Below are 21,967 nucleotides of genomic sequence, written 5' to 3' on the forward strand. Positions count from 1 at the left end.
AGTGGCCACAACAACCAAACGCACTGCTTGTCGCGGACGTTTTAGATTAAACTTTAGTTGTGTGAATACGCTGTGGGCCGCACTTTGGACACCTCCGATGTAGACGGTAACAAGCAGCGTGGCATTCAGTGCTTCCACAGCATGGTGGACTTGTGCTCCCACAGCATGGTGCGGTTGTGCTTCCACAGCATGGTGCAGTTGTGCTCCCACAGCATGGTGCGGTTGTGCACCCACAGCCTGGTGCAGTTGTGCTCCCACAGCATGGTGCAGTTGTGCTTCCACAGCTTGGTGCAGTTGTGCTACCACAGCTTGGTGGATTTGTGCTTCCACAGCATGGTGCAGTTGTGCGTCCACAGCATGGTACAGTTGTGCGTCCACAGCATGGTGGACTTGTGGAGGTCAGATGTGACGAGCGGCGTAATGAGGACTTTGGAAGGAGGGAAGCTGCTGAAATGCCACACCTGAGCGCGGTCTCTCTGGGTTGCAGGTACCCTCCCTCGTCTCGCCAGGCGTCCCACGAAGACGGAATGGAGTGGCTCCGTTCCCACTCCACAGGGGGCCTTCAGGACACGGGCAGCCCCATGTCCCCGCCCGGGACCTCCTGCACCGCCGCTGGGAAGTACCACTACTCCAACCTGCGTGAGTCCCAGCACCTTTCCATCAAGTCCTAGGAAGCATGAGCACACATCTAGGATTGATGGATCATTCACGAGGAGGGTGTCACACCCCTCTTCTCACTCAGGGTCACATCAATCATTATAAATATGTCATAACCTCGTTAGTTGCACAGGAATTTTTTTGGGATGAATATATTTTCACCAACTGATTGTTGGATATTTGCTTGTTGCAGCATGAATTAATATGACATCACATAAATATATGCCAGTACATTTTATGTCAACATTGACAGCATAATACACACTTTTAGTCAGAAAGTGATTTATTATGCACAGCCTTTTTTTCTGGAGGCCAGCATTAAATGATGTAAAATGATGTAGTGAGCCACATAAATTGAAGAGGCGTATCACATAGATAGTCGACGGGACAACATAAAATGATGTGGAATATCACATAAATGGATATGGCGGGCCACATATATTAGAGCAGCATATCACATAAAATGACACAGCAAGCCACATTAAATGATGCAGCATATCACATAAAAGATGGTTTAAAAAAGGTTAAAAAAATAGGTAGAATAAGTGTAAAAAAGGTAAATGAAAAGTAAAATAAGTGCATAAGATGGTAAATAAAAGGTAAAACTGAATACAGATGGTAAAAGATGGTCAAATAAGTTAAATATGAGGTAGAACAAGGGAAGAAATTGTCAAATAATTTAAATATAAGGTAAATAAACGGTCGAACAAAATGTAGGAGGTAAAACAAAGTGAAATATGGTCAAATCTGTTAAATAGAAAGTAAAATAAGGTTAAAAATTGGTCAAATATTTTAAATAGAACGCAAAAAAAGGTAAAGGAAGTGTACAAGAAGGTAAATAAAAGGAAAAAGAAGTGTACAAGAAGGTAAACAAAAGGTAAAACAGAATATATAAGGTAAAACAAGGAAAAAAATTGTCAAATAATTTAAATAAAAGGTCAAACAAAATATAGAAGGTAAAACAAAGTGAAATATGGGCAAATAGGTTAAACAGAAGGTAGAATAAGATTTAAAAAATGGTCAAGTAATTCAAATAGAAGGTAAATAACAGGTAAAATAGAATGTAGAAGGTAAAAAAGGTAACATATGGGTAAAAAAGTCAAATATAAAGTAAAACAAGGGAAGAAATTGTCAAATCACTTAAATAGAAGGTAAATAAAAGGTCGAACAAATATGGAAGGTGAAACAAAGTAAAATATGGTCAAATCGGTTAAATAGAAAGTAAAATAAGGTTAAGAAATGGTCAAATATTTTAAATAGATGGTAAATAAAAGGTAAAAGAAGTGTACAAAAAGGTAAACGAAGTGTACAAGAAGGTAAACAAAAGGTAAAACAGAATATATAAGGTAAAACAAGGGAAAAAATTGTCAAATCATTTAAATAGAAAGTGAATAAAAGGTCAAACAAAATATAGAAGGTAAAACAAAGTGAAATATGGGCATATAAGTTAAACAGAAGGTAAAATAAGGTTTAAAAAATGGTCAAGTAATTTAAATAGAAGGTAAATAACAGGTAAAATAGAATGTAGAAGGTAAAAAAGGTAAAAGATGGTCAAATAAGTCAAATATAAAGTAAAACAAGGGAAGAAATTGTCAAATCACTTAAATAGAAGGTGAATAAAAGGTTGAACAAAATATAGAAGGTAAAACAAAGTAAAATATGGTCAAATCGGTTAAATAGCAAGTAAAAAAAGGTTGAAAAATGGTCAAATATTTTAAATAGAAGGTAAATAAAAGCTAAAAGAAGTGTACAAAAAGGTAAATAAAAGATAAAAGAAGTGTACAAGAAGGTAAACAAAAGGTAAAACAGAATATACATGGTAACACAGGGGAAAAAATTGTCAAATCATTTAAATAGAAGGTAAATAAACGGTCAAACAAAATATAGAAGGTAAAACAAAGTGAAATATGGGCAAATAAGTTAAACAGAAGGTAAAATAAGGTTTAAAAAATGGTCAAGTAATTTAAATAGAAGGTAAATAACAGGTAAAATAGAATGTAGAAGGTAAAAAAGGTAAAAGATGGTCAAATAAGTCAAATATAAAGTAAAACAAGGGAAGAAATTGTCAAATCACTTAAATAGAAGGTAAATAAAAGGTTGAACAAAATATAGAAGGTAAAACAAAGTAAAATATGGTCAAATAGGTTAAATAGAAAGTAAAATAAGGTTAAAAAATGGTCAAATCATTTAAATAGAAGGTAAATAAAAGGTAAAAGAAGTGTACAAGAAGGTAAACAAAAGGTAAAACAGAATATATAAGGTAAAACAAGGAAAAAAAAGTCAAATCATTTAAATAGAAGGTAAATAAAAGGTCAAACAAAATATAGAAGGTAAAACAAAGTGAAATATGGGCAAATAAGTTAAACAGAAGGTAAAATAAGGTTTAAAAAATGGTCAAGTAATTTAAATAGAAGGTAAATAACAGGTCAAATAGAATGTAGAAGGTAAAAAAGGTAAAGGATGGTCAAATATAAAGTAAAACAAGGGAAGAAATTATCAAATCATTTAAATAGAAGGTAAATAAAAGGTCTAACAAAATATTGAAGGTAAAACAAAGTAAAATATGGTCAAATAGGTTAAATAGAAGGTAAAATAAGGTTAAAAAATGTCAAATATTTTAGATAGAAGGCAAATAAAAAGGTAAAGGAAGTTTGGAAGAAAGTAAATAAAAGGTAAAACAGAATATATAAGGTAAAACAAGGGGAACAATTGTCAAATCATTTAAATAGAAGGTAAATAAAAGGTCAAACAAAATATAGAGGGTAAAACAAAGTGATATATGGTCAAATAAGTTAAATAGAAGGTAAAATAAGATTTAAAAAATGGTCAAATAATTTAAATAGAAGGTAAATAATAGGTAAAAGAAGTGTACAAGAAGGGACATAAATGTAAAACAGAATATAGAAGGTAAAACTAGGTAAAAGATGGTCAAATAAGTTACATGTAAGGTAAAATAAGGTTTATAAAATGGTCAAATAAGTTAAATAGAAAGTAAATAAAAGGTAAAAGAAGTGTACAAGAAGGTAAACAAAAGGTAAAACAGAATATATAAGGTAAAACAAGTAAAAAAATTTGTCAAATCATTTAAATAGAAAGTAAACAACAGGTAAAATAGAATGTAAGAGGTAAACAAGGTAAAAGATGGTCAAATAAGTTGACAGAAATTGTCAAATAATTTAAATATAAGGTAAATAAACGGTCGAACAAAATGTAGGAGGTAAAACAAAGTGAAATATGGTCAAATCTGTTAAATAGAAAGTAAAATAAGGTTAAAAATTGGTCAAATATTTTAAATAGAACGCAAAAAAAGGTAAAGGAAGTGTACAAGAAGGTAAATAAAAGGAAAAAGAAGTGTACAAGAAGGTAAACAAAAGGTAAAACAGAATATATAAGGTAAAACAAGGAAAAAAATTGTCAAATAATTTAAATAAAAGGTCAAACAAAATATAGAAGGTAAAACAAAGTGAAATATGGGCAAATAGGTTAAACAGAAGGTAGAATAAGATTTAAAAAATGGTCAAGTAATTCAAATAGAAGGTAAATAACAGGTAAAATAGAATGTAGAAGGTAAAAAAGGTAACATATGGGTAAAAAAGTCAAATATAAAGTAAAACAAGGGAAGAAATTGTCAAATCACTTAAATAGAAGGTAAATAAAAGGTCGAACAAATATGGAAGGTGAAACAAAGTAAAATATGGTCAAATCGGTTAAATAGAAAGTAAAATAAGGTTAAGAAATGGTCAAATATTTTAAATAGATGGTAAATAAAAGGTAAAAGAAGTGTACAAAAAGGTAAACGAAGTGTACAAGAAGGTAAACAAAAGGTAAAACAGAATATATAAGGTAAAACAAGGGAAAAAATTGTCAAATCATTTAAATAGAAAGTGAATAAAAGGTCAAACAAAATATAGAAGGTAAAACAAAGTGAAATATGGGCATATAAGTTAAACAGAAGGTAAAATAAGGTTTAAAAAATGGTCAAGTAATTTAAATAGAAGGTAAATAACAGGTAAAATAGAATGTAGAAGGTAAAAAAGGTAAAAGATGGTCAAATAAGTCAAATATAAAGTAAAACAAGGGAAGAAATTGTCAAATCACTTAAATAGAAGGTGAATAAAAGGTTGAACAAAATATAGAAGGTAAAACAAAGTAAAATATGGTCAAATCGGTTAAATAGCAAGTAAAAAAAGGTTGAAAAATGGTCAAATATTTTAAATAGAAGGTAAATAAAAGCTAAAAGAAGTGTACAAAAAGGTAAATAAAAGATAAAAGAAGTGTACAAGAAGGTAAACAAAAGGTAAAACAGAATATACATGGTAACACAGGGGAAAAAATTGTCAAATCATTTAAATAGAAGGTAAATAAACGGTCAAACAAAATATAGAAGGTAAAACAAAGTGAAATATGGGCAAATAAGTTAAACAGAAGGTAAAATAAGGTTTAAAAAATGGTCAAGTAATTTAAATAGAAGGTAAATAACAGGTAAAATAGAATGTAGAAGGTAAAAAAGGTAAAAGATGGTCAAATAAGTCAAATATAAAGTAAAACAAGGGAAGAAATTGTCAAATCACTTAAATAGAAGGTAAATAAAAGGTTGAACAAAATATAGAAGGTAAAACAAAGTAAAATATGGTCAAATAGGTTAAATAGAAAGTAAAATAAGGTTAAAAAATGGTCAAATCATTTAAATAGAAGGTAAATAAAAGGTAAAAGAAGTGTACAAGAAGGTAAACAAAAGGTAAAACAGAATATATAAGGTAAAACAAGGAAAAAAAAGTCAAATCATTTAAATAGAAGGTAAATAAAAGGTCAAACAAAATATAGAAGGTAAAACAAAGTGAAATATGGGCAAATAAGTTAAACAGAAGGTAAAATAAGGTTTAAAAAATGGTCAAGTAATTTAAATAGAAGGTAAATAACAGGTCAAATAGAATGTAGAAGGTAAAAAAGGTAAAGGATGGTCAAATATAAAGTAAAACAAGGGAAGAAATTATCAAATCATTTAAATAGAAGGTAAATAAAAGGTCTAACAAAATATTGAAGGTAAAACAAAGTAAAATATGGTCAAATAGGTTAAATAGAAGGTAAAATAAGGTTAAAAAATGTCAAATATTTTAGATAGAAGGCAAATAAAAAGGTAAAGGAAGTTTGGAAGAAAGTAAATAAAAGGTAAAACAGAATATATAAGGTAAAACAAGGGGAACAATTGTCAAATCATTTAAATAGAAGGTAAATAAAAGGTCAAACAAAATATAGAGGGTAAAACAAAGTGATATATGGTCAAATAAGTTAAATAGAAGGTAAAATAAGATTTAAAAAATGGTCAAATAATTTAAATAGAAGGTAAATAATAGGTAAAAGAAGTGTACAAGAAGGGACATAAATGTAAAACAGAATATAGAAGGTAAAACTAGGTAAAAGATGGTCAAATAAGTTACATGTAAGGTAAAATAAGGTTTATAAAATGGTCAAATAAGTTAAATAGAAAGTAAATAAAAGGTAAAAGAAGTGTACAAGAAGGTAAACAAAAGGTAAAACAGAATATATAAGGTAAAACAAGTAAAAAAATTTGTCAAATCATTTAAATAGAAAGTAAACAACAGGTAAAATAGAATGTAAGAGGTAAACAAGGTAAAAGATGGTCAAATAAGTTGACAGAAATTGTCAAATCATTTAAATAGAAGGTAAATAAAAGGTCGAACAAAATATAGGAGCTAAAATATGGTCAAATAGGTTGAATAGAAAGTAAAATACGGTTAAAAAATGGTCAAATATTTTAAATAGAAAGTAAATAAAAGGTAAAAGAAGCGTGGAAGAAGGTAAATAAAATGTATAAAACAGAATATATAAGGTAAAACAAGGGGAAAAAATGTGAAATCATTTAAATAGAAGGTAATTAAAAGGTCAAACAAAATATAGAAGGTAAAACAAAGTGAAATATGGTCAAATAGATTAAATAGAGGGTAAATAAGGTTTAAAAAATGGTTATATAATTTAAATAGAAGGTAAATAATAGGTCAAAGAAGTGTACAAGAGAGTAAATAAATGTAAAACAGAATATAGAAGGTAAAACTAGGTAAAAGATGGTCAAATAAGTTAAATATAAGGTAAAACAAGGGAAGATATTGTCAAATAATTTACATATAAGGTAAATAAAAGGTCAAACAAAATATAGAAGGTAAAACAAAGTAAAATACGGTCAATTAGGTTAAATAGAAGGTAAAACAAGGTTTAAACGAATGGTCAAATAATTTAAATAGAAGGTAAATTCAATCAATCAATCAATCAATCAATGTTTACTTATATAGCCCTAAATCACTAGTGTCTCAAAGGGCTGCACAAACCACCACGACATCCTCGGTAGGCCCACATAAGGGCAAGGAAAACTCACACCCAGTGGGACATTGGTGACAATAATGACTATGAGAACCTTAGAGAGGAGGAAAGCAATGGATGTCGAGCGGATCTAACATGATACTGTGAAAGTTCAATCCACAATGGATACAACACAGTCTTGATGGTAAAACTAGGTAAAAGATGGTCAAATAAGTTAAATATAAGGTAAAATAAGGGCAGAAATTGTCAAATCACTTAAATAGAAGGTAAATAAAAGGTCAAACAGAATATAGGAGGTAAAACAAAGTGAAATATGGTCAAATAAGTTAAATAGAAGGTAAAATGAGGTTTAAAAAATGTTCAAATAATTTAAGTAGAAGGTAAATAAAAGGTAAAACAAAATATAGAAGGTAAAATATGGTCAAATAAGTTCAAAAGAAGATATAATAAGGTTAAAAAAGGGTAAGAAAAGGTAAATAAAAAGTCAAATAAATCAAATAGAAGGTGAAATCAGTTGAATAGAAGGTACAAGAAGGTAAACAGGTGTGCAAGAGTACAAGAAGCTAAATAAAAGTTAAAAAGGGAAATTTGAAGGTAAAAGAGGGTCAAACAAGTTAAAAAGAAAGTAAAATTCGGTAAGTAAAAGGTAAAGGAGGAAAACAGAAGGTCAAAGATGGCATATAAAAGGTAATGTAGGTTATGGCAAGTAAAAAAATATTTATTTCAACTATTTTTCCTAAAATATGCAATAAGGCTACACAGTTTAGTGTGTTTTATCCCATTACTCAATCAATCCAACAAACTAATCTACTGCAATAATGAATAGCTGTCGCCCTCCTACTAGGAAAAACTGCATTGGATCCATATTTAATGAGCCCATGACGCTCCCGGCCATCAACAATGCTTTTAACATCAGCCATCCATTTCCTACCGCTTGTCCCTTTTGGGGTCACCATCATGATAGTCCAAATAGAAACGGTAGTAATTGTGTGTTGGACTTCCTGCAGTCAGCCCCACCAACGTCCTGCACTACAACCTCCCGCCTGGCAGCAGCAACATGAGTCGCTCCAACAGCATCCCCGCTCACGACTCCTTTGACCTCTACGGGGAGGGCCACCCCCTGGGGGGCAGCGCCACCTCCCTGGAGGACCGCCCGCGGGCCATCAGTCGCTCCAACTCTTTTAGGGACAGCACGGATGAAGGTGTGCACACCCACACACACACACACAGACACACACAATAAGTCAGATTTTCAACACTACAACAGCCAAAATGCAGCCATTTGGCTTTGTTCTACCTGCAACTCCCAAAATGCAGCCAAATGGCTTAATTAGCTTAGTTAATATTTACAGTTTGTTCTGGTGTCTCTACAGAAGGCACTTTTTTTTTTAAGTCGCAACATTGTGAGAGAAAAAACTTGTCATTGTACAATAATTATTTCGGAATATTTTGAGGAAAAAAAGTTGAAATTTTCCTTGAGAAATTATGCTAATTTACATGATAAAGTCAAATATATTGGGGGGAAAAATAAATGTTGTATTTATTTTTTTAAGTTGCAATATTTTGAGAAAACTATTATTTTCCATTAATTATGTGAAATATTTTAAGATAGAACATTTCTTTTTTTAATTTTACTTTTTAAAGTTGCAAAAATGTGAAAAATATATTGGGGAAAAAATATTTGTTTTATTTCATTTTTTGAAGTTGCAATATTTTGAGAAATCTATTATTTTCCAATAATTGGGTGAAATATTATAAGATAGAACATTTCATTTTTTATTTTTAATGTTGCAAAAATGTGAAAAATATATTGGGGGGAAAATATTTTTTCAATTTTTTTTTTTAAAGTTGCTTTATTTTGAGAAAACTATCATTTTCCAATAATTGTGTGAAATATTTTGAGATAGAACATTTCTTTTTTATTATTTAAATTTTTAAAGTTGCAAAAATGTGAAATATATATTGGGGGGAAAATATATATATATTTTTTTAAGTTGCAATATTTTGAGAAAATAATTATTTTACAATAAATGTGTGAAATATTTTAAGATAGAACATTTTTAGTTTTAATTTTAATTTTTAAAGTTGTAAAAATGTGAAAAATATATTGGGAAAAAATTTTTTTATTTTTTTTTTAAGTTGCAATATTTTGAGAAAACAATTATTTTCCAATAATTGTGTGAAATATTTTAAGATAGAACTTATCATTTTTTGATTTTGATTTTGAAAGTTGCAAAAAAGCAAAAAAAGTTATTTTACAAGAAATTTTGTAGAAATATTTTAAGATAACTTTTTATTATAAGAAAAATGTCTATTTTACATGATTGAAGTCAATTATAGTGTGAAAAAAATATTATGTTTTAAATGTTTCAGTAATGGGAAAAAATATTTAACAATAATTGTGTATAAATATTTTAATATAGGTATTTCTGTCTGTCATTCCGTCTTACATTTTTTTCTTTTACGGAAGTTTTTTTGTAGAGAATAAGTGATGAAAAAAACACTTAATTGAACGGTTTAAAAGAGGAGAAAACAAGAAAAAAATGAAAATTGTATTTTGAAACATAGTTTATCTTCAATTTTGACTCTTTAAAATTCTAAATTAAGATTAATTTTAGAATGTTGATGACATGTTTTAAATAGGTTAAAATCCAATCTGCAATTTGTTAGAATATATAACAAATTGGACCAAGCTATATTTCTAACAAAGACAAATTATTATCTCTTCTAGATTTTCCAGAACAAAAATGTTAAAAGAAATTCAAAAGACTTTGAAATAAGATTTACATTTGATTCTACAGATTTTCTAGATTTGCCAGAATATTTTTTTTTAATTTGAATCATAATAAGTTTGAAGAAATATTTCACAAATAATCTTCGTCTAAAAAACAAGCTAAGATGAAGAATTAAATTAAAATGTATTTATCATTCTTTACAATAAATAAATAAAAAATACTTAAATTGTCAGGAAAGAAGAGGAAAGAATTTAAAAGGTACAAAGGTATATGTATTTAAAAATCCTAAAATAATTTTTAAGGTTGTATTTTTTCTCTAAAATTGTCTTTCTGAAAGTTATAATAACCAAAGTAAAAAAATAAATGAATTTATTTAAACAAGTGAAGACCGAGTCTTTAAAATATTTTCTTTGATTTTCAAATTCTATTTTAGTTTTGTCTCTCTTAGAATTAGAAATGTTGAGCAAAACGAGACCAGCTAGCTAGTAAATAAATCAAATGTAAAAAATAGAGGCAGCTCACTGGTAAGTGCTGCTATTTGAGCTATTTTTTAGAACAGGCCAGCGGGCGACTCATCTGGTCCTTAAGGGCTACCTGGTGCCCGCGGGCACCGCGTTGGTGACCCCTGGTGTAGAGGTATATATATATATATATATATATATATATATATATATATATTTTTTTTTATATATATATATATATATATATATACATATATATATATATATATATATATATATATATATATATATATATATATATATATATATATATATATATATATATATGTGTGTATATGGTTTAGAATGGCCAAAGGCATAGATGCGGTATAGATGCAATTGATTACAATCTTTGGCAGGCGAGGTAACGTTTGCTGTGGTCTGGAACAACGTGGTAATGTTTGCTGTGGTCTGGAACAACATGGCGCACAAACACCTATCAGAAACGCGGCCAATATTACAAACAGACAGTGTGTCATGAGGCATGCAAAACTAAATTATACGCAAAGTAAAGGAAATTAAACGAGTTTAAATATTGCTACAAACGAGGCATGATGAGGCAATATGTGCATGCAGCTAGCGTAACTAGCATGCTAGCATGGATTAGCTTGATAGGCCCGATTAGCACTCCAACAAGTTAACAAAGTGCACCTTTGTCTATTCACGCACAGTATAAAAGGTTTGGTGGTCAAATGAGAGAGAGAACGAGTGGACGATTTCACATGTAAACAAACAGTTTGTATTTTCCCTCATCTTTGTTCCATTTTTTATCCTTTTTAAAAAAAAACTAGAGCGGCACCAAAGAGCCGCGGGTTCCTGACCCCCCCTCTAATCTGAGCGTTGGAGCGGTCCACCACATTCCGATGCAACAAAGGTGGCCCTTTGGTCGTTGAGCGATAAATTTTAAACTGACCGCCTTTCGGCTGCCTCCTGGGAGTTGCAGGGGGTGGGAGGTAAAAAAAAAAAACTGTGAGTTTTAATGTTAATAATTCATGTGTAGTTTTTCAATGCCCTTTGTTGTTATTAGACTGGTGGCGCTAACAAGCACTATTTGATTGAGGAATTCACCTCTTTTCTTACAGTCCACGGCTCTTCCTTGTCTTTGGTCTCCAGCACTTCGTCACTCTACTCCGCAGTGAGTAACGCCTTCTTCCCTAAGCTCCCGCGTCGCCACGGAAACAGGAAGTTTAGCGTACGGTTAACGACAGCTTCCTCGAGCAAGGGTTCAAGAGAAAGTATCGATTCGGTTTCGCCAGGATCGATTGAAACGACGCCGTTTGACTTTCAAGCCTGATTTGACGCTTCTCCACTTTAAATCAATATTAGACTTGATGCTGGACGTCTTATTTTTGCAGTTTGCTCACGTTTTTTTTTTTCTGTTTCTCTTACAGACGGAGGAGAAGGCCCACTCCGAGGTGAGCGGGAGAATGTCGTGTGTGAGCTTGTTAGCATGTCGAAGTTGTGTTGTCACAATTCTTTCACATTTTTCATATTGGAGAATGCATGCACTCGACAAGGTCATCCTACATTTCTACGCATTCTTACAAAACCCGTGAAAGTTGTCACGTCGTGTAAATGGTAAATAAAAAGAAAATACAATGATTTGCATATCCTTCTCAATTTAGATTCAATTGAATAGACAGATGCTGGCTTTTCAACTTGGCGCTTAGAACAATCCGGATGGTTCCTTTCCTCTTTGGTCCAGAGTATCCGAAAAACAATTTGAAATGTGGACTGGTCGGACCACAGAAAACTTTCCCACTTTACATCAGTTCATCTTAGATGAGCTCGGGCCCAGCGAAACCAGCGAAGCATTTCTGGGTGATGTTGATAAATTGCTGTGGCTTTGCAAAGTCCAGTTTTAACTTGCACTTACAGATGTAGTGACCAACTGTAGTTACTGACAGTGGTTTTCTGAAGTGTTCCTGAGCCCATGTGGTGATATCTTTTACACACTGATGTCGCTTTCTGATGCAGTACCACCTGAGGGATCGAAGGTCACGGGCTTAGCCGCTTACATGCAGTGATTTTTCCAGATTCTCTGAACCTTTTTGATGATATTAAAGACCGTAGATGGTGAAATCCCAAAATTCTTTGCAAAATTGACCATTTACACAATATGACAACTTCACTGCTTTTGGGGTTTGTATATTAATTCTGCATTTTCAGACATTCCTACATTGAATCCACGTTTCAACGCATTCCTACATTGCATCTACATTTCAACACATTCTTACATTCAATCTACATTTTAACACATTCCTACATTCAATCTACATTTAACACATTCCTACATTCATTTAAAATGTTAACACATTCCTACATTAAAGCAAACTTTTAACACATTCCTTCAATAACTCTATATTTTAACACATTCCTTCATTAAATCTACATTTTAACATATTCATACATCAAATTTAACACAGTCCTATATTAAATCTACATTTCAACACATTCCTTCAGTAAATTTACATTTCAACACATTCTTACATTAAGTCTACATTTTAACACATTCCTACATGTAATCTACATTTTAAAACATTCCTACATCAAATTTAACACATTCCTATATTACATTTACATGTTAAGACATTCCTACATTAAATCTACATTTCAACACATTCCTAGATAAATCTACATTTCAACACAATCCTACATTAAATCGACATTTCAACACGTTCCTACAAAAATCTACATTTCAACACAATCCTACATTAAATCTACATTGTAACACATTCCTACATTTAATCTACATGTTAACACATTTCTACATTAAATCTACATTTTAACACATTCCTGCACTCATTCTACATTGCTGTACATTGTTTCATTAATTCTGTATCTCAACACATTCCTACATCAAATCTACAATTCAACACATTCCTTCATTAATTCTACATGTTAACACATTCCTTCATTAAATCTACATTTTAACACATTCCTTTATTAAATCTACATTTTAATACATTCCTACATAAAATCTACATGTTTACACATTCCTACAATAAATCTACATTTTAACACATTCCTTCATTAAATCTACATTTTAACACATTCCTTCATTAAATCTTACTTTTAACACATATTCCTTCATTAAATCTATATTTTAACACATACCTTAATTAAATCTATATTTTAACACATTCCTACATTAAATCTACATTTAAACACATTCCCACATTAAATCTACATTTCAACACATACCTGCATTAAATCTACACATCAACGCATTCCTACATTAAATCTATATTTCAATACATTCCTACAATAAATCTACATTTTAACACATTCCTTCATTGGTGTGTGAATGGGTAAATGTGGAAGTAGTGTCAAAGCGCTATGAGTACCTTGAAGGTAGAAAAGCGCTATACAAGTACAACCCATTTATCATTTATTTAAATCTACATTTTAACACATTCCTTCATTAAATCCACATTTCAACACATTCCTACATTAAATATACACAACGCATTCCTACATTAAATCTATATTTCAACATATTCCTACATTAAATCTACACATCAACGCATTCCTACATTAAATCTACATTTCAACACATTCCTACATTAAATCTACATTTGAACACATCCCTTCATTAAATCTACATTTTAACACATCCCTTCATTAGATGTACATTTTAACACATTCCTTAATTAAATCTATATTTTGACACATTCCTACTTTAAATCTACATTTCAACACATTCCTACATTAAATCTACATTTTAACACATTCCTACATTAAATCTACATTTTAACAAATGCCTTCATTAAATGTAAATTTTAACACATTCCTACATTAAATCTACATTTTAAACGATTCCCACATCAAATCAATATTTCAACACATTTTTACATTAAATCCATACATCAACGCATTCCTACATTACATCTACATTTCAACACATACCTACATTAAATCTACATTTTAACACATCCCTTCATTAAATCTACATTTTAACACATCCCTTCATTAAATCTACATTTCAACACATTCTCACATTAAATCTACATTTTAACACATTCCTTCATTAAATCTACATTTCAACACATTCCCACATTAAATCTACATTTTAACACATTCCTTCATTAAATCTACATTTAAACACATTCCCACATTAAATCTACATTTCAACACATACCTACATTAAATCTACACATCAACGCATTCCTACATTAAATCTATATTTCAACACATTCCTTCATTGAATCTACATTTTAACACATTCCTACATTAAATCTACATTTCAACACATTCCTACATTAAATCTACACATCAATGCATTCCTACATTAAATCTACATTTCAACACATTCCCACATTAAATCTACATTTTAACACATTCCTTCATTAAATCTACATTTCAACACATTCCCACATTAAATCTACATTTTAACACATTCCTTCATTAAATCTACATTTAAAAACATTCCCACATTAATTCTACATTTCAACACATACCTACATTAAATCTACACATCAACGCATTCCTACATTAAATCTATATTTCAATACATTCCTACAATAAATCTACATTTTAACACATTCCTACATTAAATCTACATTTTAACACATCCCTTCATTAAATCTACATTTTAACACATTCCTTAATTCAATCTATATTTTGACAGATTCTTACTTTAAATCTACACATCAACGCATTCCTACATTAAATCTAAATTTCAAGACATTCCTACATTAAATCTACATTTCAACACATTCCTACATTAAATCTACACATCCACGCATTCCTACATTGAATCTACATTTTAAACGATTCCCACATTAAATCAATATTTTAACAGATTCCTACATTAAATCTACACATCAACGCATTCCTGCATAAAATCTAAATTTTAATACATTCCTACATTAAATCTACATTTTAACACATTCTTTCATTAAATGTACATTTCAACACATTCCTACATTTTAACACATTCCTACATTAAATCTACATTTCAACACATTCCTACACTAAATATACATTTTAACACATTCCTACATTAAATCTACATTTCAACACATTCCTACATTAAATATACATTTCAACACATTCCTACATTTTAACACATTTCAGTTTAAGTCCTGCTTCACCTTTTCAGCATTCACACACAACCTCTCATACAATTTCCTTCAGAACTTTCACGGTGATGTCAGCCATTTAACATCGTTTGCATATGGGATTGCAATTATGTTTTCCTGTTCCAAAAACAGTACTTTTGTCATCAGTGTCACAACTTTTCAAAGTAAAATGCATGTTCAGGTGACCTCATTCAGCAAAACAGAGACATTTGGGTCAGCACAGGCTGAGTTTACACGTACAGAGAAAATGTCAAAAGCATAAATGACATTACCCTCCACACCTTCTTCTTAATTTGGCATTTTTTAGTTGTTGTCCTTTTTCCATAAATTACTTTCTTTAGGTTCCTGATAGGCTGAAATGGCCGCACAGTTCTATAGGAACTACATTTGTATGTGTTTTCTGTCTCCTGTGGATTTAATCTGTGCTTTTTCAGGTAAAGTACGCGTAGACACTCAAAGTAGTTGGACTATTTATGCTTCATCCAAGTAATCAGGATGAAAGATGAAGGATCGATCAAGTAGTTTATTTCTCTTTTGCATTGATTTTATCTTCCAGTAACCTTTTTGCTCAACTTCCATCTGGATCATAAATCACACATCCTTGTCATTCCCTCCAAATTATATGTTAATAACTTTTGAAAAAACTCACATTTCCTATATTTAATGCAGCTTTTATTTGTTTACCACTCAGTTTTTCTGTGCTTTTTGCATCCCTCTCCATTTTCAGTTGCTTTTTTTGATTTATTTTCTCAACGAGCCAATTAACAGCTAAGCCTTTTCCAAGTCGACCCCCGGGTTGATTTGGAAATCGGCAGAATCTGTAATTGCGCAGCCCTCACCGGTGACCTCATCACGGTAGCTTATTTATTCACGCCAATCCACAAAAGCGGCAAAGATAGGTGCTATTAGAGCGTGTAAATAATGTAGGGACGAGCGGTAGAAAATGGATGGATGTCCAGGAGAGTGTTTGCACAGCAGTAGTTTGCACAGGAGAACTGGAATTTGTTCATTAAACTTTAAAAGAGGAACTGCACTGTTTTTTGGGTTGTTGCCTATCATTCTAAATGCTTTTAAGTAAGACAAGCACATGCTGCTATATTGACATATTGAGCCGCTGCATCCCCTCCGAGTTGGTGAAAGTTCATTTTTGATTATAAATCATGCCTCTCGCCCGTATAGTAGAAGGTTGTGGACATAAACTAGCAAGTTGGTGAACTTTGACATCCGACTCAGACCCGGAAATGGCCAGAAAGATACAAAAAAAACCTTCTTTTTAACCCTTTGTGAGGATTATGATGAATTGTTGGAAGATATAAACATGCCAGCAGTCTTTATCCCAGTGAGAGCAGACATTGTACAGTAAAGGATTGTTTTATTATGTTTGCATATCTTGTTTGGCACTTAGCAATACCGCTACATGATGCTTAGTGTTTTGAAGTTGCATCTGTGTAGGTCATCCTCCTTATGTTAAGCCTCAAAAATAGAAGTTTTCTGGATTGTCGTTTGTCTCAAAGTAGTCTTTGTTGTCTCATTGTCTTGTTAAATTGTGCTTCTCACCTGGATAGTAGAAGCTTGTGGACATAAACCCACAAGTTGGTCAACTTTGACATCCAACTTAGACCCGGACATGGCCAGAAATACACATAAAACATAATTGTTCATGTGATAAACATCCCATCAGTCTTTATCCCAGTGAGAGCTGATATTGTACAGTAAGGGATTGTTTTATTATGTTTGTATATCTTATTTAGCACTTGACTAAAGCTGCATCAGTTTAGCACAGAGCTTCTAGAACTTGTAGGTCGTCCTCCCTATGTTCAGCCTCAAAAAATAGACGTTTCTGCGTCATCATTTGTGCGAAAGTAGTCTTGGTTGTCTCTCATCAGGTCTGTCGTGATTGACTGATTGATTGATTTAAACTTTTATAAGTAGATTGCAACAGTTCAGTACTTATTCCGTACAATTGACCACTAAATGGTAACACCTGAATAAATCTTTCAACTTGTTTAAGTCGGGGTCCATGTTAATCAATTCATTCATTAGTAGTCTTGTTGTTGTTGTTGTTGTTGTTGTTGAAGGGAAAGTGAACGTTGTGATCCGTCTGTGACATTAATATACTTAAATTGATCCAAATATGTAGATATTACATGTTATTATGAATGTTACTAGATCTATACTGACAGTGTTTGTATACAACTTTGATGGAGGTGTTTGGATGTTTTGTTAGAGCACTTTATAGGTGGAGTCGAGCAACTTCCATTGGCTCCATTGTTCGCTGACACTTGCTACTGTTTAACATGTAGGTCATCCTCCTTATATTCAGCCTCAAAAAATACACGTTTCTGGGTCATCATTTGTCCGAAAGTAGTTTTTCTTGTTTCTCATCAAGTCTGCCATGATTGATTGACTGATTGATTGAAACTTTTATTAGTAGATTGCAACAGTACAGTACATATTTCGTACAATTGACCACTAAATGGTAACAGCCCAATAAGTCTTTCAACTTGTTTCTGTCGGGGTCCACGTTAATCAATTCATTCATTAGTAGTCTTGTTGTTGTTGTTGAAGGGAACGTTGTGATGCGTCTGTGACATTAACATGCTTAAAATGATCCAAATATGTAAATATTACATGTTATTATGAATGTTACTAGATACTACATCTATACTTACAGTGTGTATATAAAACTTTGATGGAGTCGTTTGGATGTTTATTAGAGCATTTTATAGGCGGAGTAGAGCAACTTCCATTGGCTCCATTGTTAGCTGACTCTTGCTACTGTTTAACATGTAGGTCATCCTCCTTATATTCAGCCTCAAAAAATAGACATTTCTGGGTCATCATTTGTCCGAAAGTAGTCTTTGTTGTTTCTCATCAAGTCTGCCATGATTGATTGATTGATTGATTGATTGATTGATTGATTGATTAATTGATTGATTGATTGATTGAAACATTTATTAGTAGATTGCAACAGTACAGTACATATTCCGTACAATTGACCACTAAATGGTAACATCCAAATAAGTATTTCAACTTGTTTAAGCCGTGGTCCACGTTAATCAATTCTTTCATTTGTAGTCTTGTTGTTGTTGTTGAAGGGAACATTGTGATGCGTCTGTGACATTAATATGCTTAAAATGATCCAAATATGTAAATAGTACATGTTATTATGAATGTTACTAGATACTACATATATACTTACAGTGTGTATATAAATCTTTGATGGAGTCGTTTGGATGTTTATTAGAGCATTTTATAGGCGGAGTAGAGCAACTTCCATTGGCTCCATTGTTAGCTGACTCTTGCTAGTGTTTAACATGTAGGTCATCCTCCTTATATTCAGCCTCAAAAAATACACGTTTCTGGGTCATCATTTGTCCAAAAGTAGTCTTTGTTGTTTCTCATCAAGTCTGCCATGATTGATTCATTGATTGATTGATTGATTGATTGATTGATTGATTGATTGATTGATTGATTGATTGATTGATTGATTGATTGATTGATTGATTGATTGATTGATTGATTGATTGATTGATTAATTGAAACATTTATTAGTAGATTGAAACAGTACGGTACATATTCCGTACAATTGACCACTAAATGGTAACAACCCAATAAGTCTTTCAACTTGTTTAAGCCGGGGTCCACGTTAAACAATTCATTCATTAGTAGTCTTGTTGTTGTTGTTGAAGGGAACGTTGTGATGCGTTTGTGACATCAATATGCTTAAAATGATCCAAATATGTAAATATTACATGTTGTTATGAATGTTACTAGATACTACAAATATACTTACAGTGTGTATATAAAACTTTGATGGAGTCATTTGGATGTTAATTAGAGTATTTTATAGGCAGAGTAGAGTAACTTCCATCAGCTCCATTGTTAGCTGACTCTTGCTAGTGTTTAACATGTAGGTCATCCTCCTTATTTTCAGCCTCAAAAAATACACGTTTCTGGGTCATCATTGGTCCAAAAGTAGTCTTTGTTGTTTCTCATCAAGTCTGCCATGATTGATTCATTGATTGATTGATCGATTGATTGATTGATTGATTAATTGAAACATTTATTAGTAGATTGAAACAGTACGGTACATATTCCGTACAATTGACCACTAAATGGTAACAACCCAATAAGTCTTTCAACTTGTTTAAGCCGGGGTCCACGTTAAACAATTCATTCATTAGTAGTCTTGTTGTTGTTGTTGAAGGGAACGTTGTGATGCGTTTGTGACATCAATATGCTTAAAATGATCCAAATATGTAAATATTACATGTTGTTATGAATGTTACTAGATACTACAAATATACTTACAGTGTGTATATATAACTTTGATGGAGTCATTTGGATGTTTATTAGAGTATTTTATAGGCAGAGTAGAGTAACTTCCATCAGCTCCATTGTTAGCTGACTCTTGCTAGTGTTTAACATGTAGGTCATCCTCCTTATTTTCAGCCTCAAAAAATACACGTTTCTGGGTCATCATTTGTCCGAAAGTGGTCTTTGTTGTTTCTCATCAAGTCTGCCATGATTGATTGATTGATTGAAACTTTTATTAGTAGATTGCAACAGTACAGTACATATTCCGTACAATTGACCACTAAATGGTAACATCCGATTAAGTCTTTCAACTTGTTTAAGCCGGGGTCCACGTTAATCAATTCATTCATTAGTAGTCTTGTTGTTGTTGTTGTTGAAGGGAAAGTGAACGTTGTGATAAGTCTGTGATCAAAATGATCAAAATATATAAATCTTACATGTTATTATGAATGTTACTAGATACTACATCTATACTTACAGTGTGTGTATGCAACTTTGATGGAGGTGTTTGGATGTTTTTGGAGAGCACTTTATAGGCAAATACTACATGTTATTATGAATGTTACTAGATACTACATCTATACTTACAGTGTGTACATACAACTTTGATGGAGGTGTTTGGATGTTTTTGGAGAGCACTTTATGGGCAAATATTACATGTTATTATGAATGTTACTAGATACTACATCTATACTTACAGTGTGTATATACAACTTTGATGGAGGTGTTTGGATGTTTTTTGAGAGCACTTTATAGGCAAATATTACATGTTATTATGAATGTTACTAGATACAACATCTATACTTACAGTGTGTATATACAACTTTGATGGAGGTGTTTGGATGTTTTTTGAGAGCACTTTATAGGCAAATATTACATGTTGTTATGAATGTTACTAGATACTACATCTATACTTACAGTGTGTATATACAACTTTGATGGAGGTGTTTGGATGTTTTTTGAGAGCACTTTATAGGCAAATATTACATGTTAATATGAATGTTACTAGATACAATATCTATACTTACAGTGTGTATATACAACTTTGATGGAGGTGTTTGGATGTTTTTTAGAGCACTTTATAGGCGGAGTAGAGCAACTTCCGTTGGCTCCATTGTTAGCTGACTCTTGCTAGTGTTTATTTACGAGTTAGAATGCATTAAAAAATAAAAACATGAGAATATCTGAGTAGAATCTCTGGATGTCTGAAGAAGTGAGCTATCTCAGTGCTGTTTGACTATGAAGGAGTGAACCACGTGAGCTGTAATAACCCTGTTATTACATGTTATAACATGCTGTGCAACATAGTGTTAATTTTGACTTTTTCTCTTTTCAATCAAGGGCCAAACAGTCCAAAACTCCACGGTAATCCCCCACACTTTACGTTCACTCTTGGTTTTTTTTGGTTTTTTGGTTGCCTTTCCACAATCCACACACACATTGTCGGCATGCAGTTTGTGCATCCTCGCTCTCAGAATGGAAGCTTCAACTCAAACACAAATTCCTGCCTATTTTTCCTGACGATTAATTTGTTTTGTTTTGTTTTTTTTCCTTCCTCCCGGAATTAGCAAATCAGAAAGCTTCGCCGGGAGCTGGACGCGTCCCAGGAGAAGGTAGCGACCCTGACGTCCCAGCTGTCTGCCAACGTGAGTGTGCTTACCCCCGCCATCCACACATGCACCGCAGCGCCCGCCCAGAAACCGTTAAGACCTCCACAAAAGCCCTTTGAAAAATGTTTGCATGCATTCTTTTCCCTCCGTGTTTGCTGCTGCGTGTGGCTTTTTTGTGCGTGGAGATAAGACGCTTTCCTCGCTGGCTTTGTGTAACGCATGCCGACTGCTGGTCTCGGGCGCTCTCCGAGGCCTGCGGCCGGGAGAGGAGGATAAACCACTCCAGGCTGTCATTCCTTCACGGATCGACGACGTGACTCAGCCGAACACTTTCCCTTTTCTGTCACTCATGGATCACTAAAACTATCAAAAATAAACGGGGAACGGTGATTATTTGTTTGCATTATTTAGATTACATAAAAAAATAACCTAAAATGTGTACATTAAATTTACATTTCATCAAATTCTGACATTAAATCTACATTTTAACTCATTCCTCACTAAATCCACATCTTACACATTCCTACATTAAATCTACATTTTAACACATTACTTTATTAAATCTACATTTTAACACATTCCTTTATTAAATCTACATTTTAACACATTCCTTCATTAAATCTACATTTTAACAGATTTGTACATTAAAAATACATTTTAGACATTCCTTCATTAAATCTACATTTTAACATATTTCTACATTAAATGTACGTTTAAACACATTT

The 21,967-nt window shown here is 32.1% G+C and overlaps 1 protein-coding gene across 5 annotated transcripts in view; it reads left to right on the top strand.

The window, feature by feature from the left end:
• The window catches only part of nav3 (neuron navigator 3), a 524,985-nt gene that overhangs the window by 430,604 nt on the left and 72,414 nt on the right, over positions 1 to 21,967 (top strand). For 4 of the 5 annotated variants that reach the window (XM_061913994.1, XM_061913996.1, XM_061913997.1 and 1 more), the window contains 6 exons: positions 488 to 639; positions 8,001 to 8,195; positions 11,311 to 11,363; positions 11,620 to 11,643; positions 20,974 to 20,997; positions 21,201 to 21,278. In XM_061913994.1, coding sequence (XP_061769978.1) covers positions 488 to 639; positions 8,001 to 8,195; positions 11,311 to 11,363; positions 11,620 to 11,643; positions 20,974 to 20,997; positions 21,201 to 21,278 — 526 coding nt within the window. The remainder of the gene's footprint in view (positions 1 to 487; positions 640 to 8,000; positions 8,196 to 11,310; positions 11,364 to 11,619; positions 11,644 to 20,973; positions 20,998 to 21,200; positions 21,279 to 21,967) is intronic. The other variant, XM_061913995.1, reaches the window with a different exon arrangement.

Source organism: Nerophis ophidion, linkage group LG10, assembly GCF_033978795.1.
Source record: "Nerophis ophidion isolate RoL-2023_Sa linkage group LG10, RoL_Noph_v1.0, whole genome shotgun sequence".
NCBI lineage: Eukaryota > Metazoa > Chordata > Actinopteri > Syngnathiformes > Syngnathidae > Nerophis > Nerophis ophidion.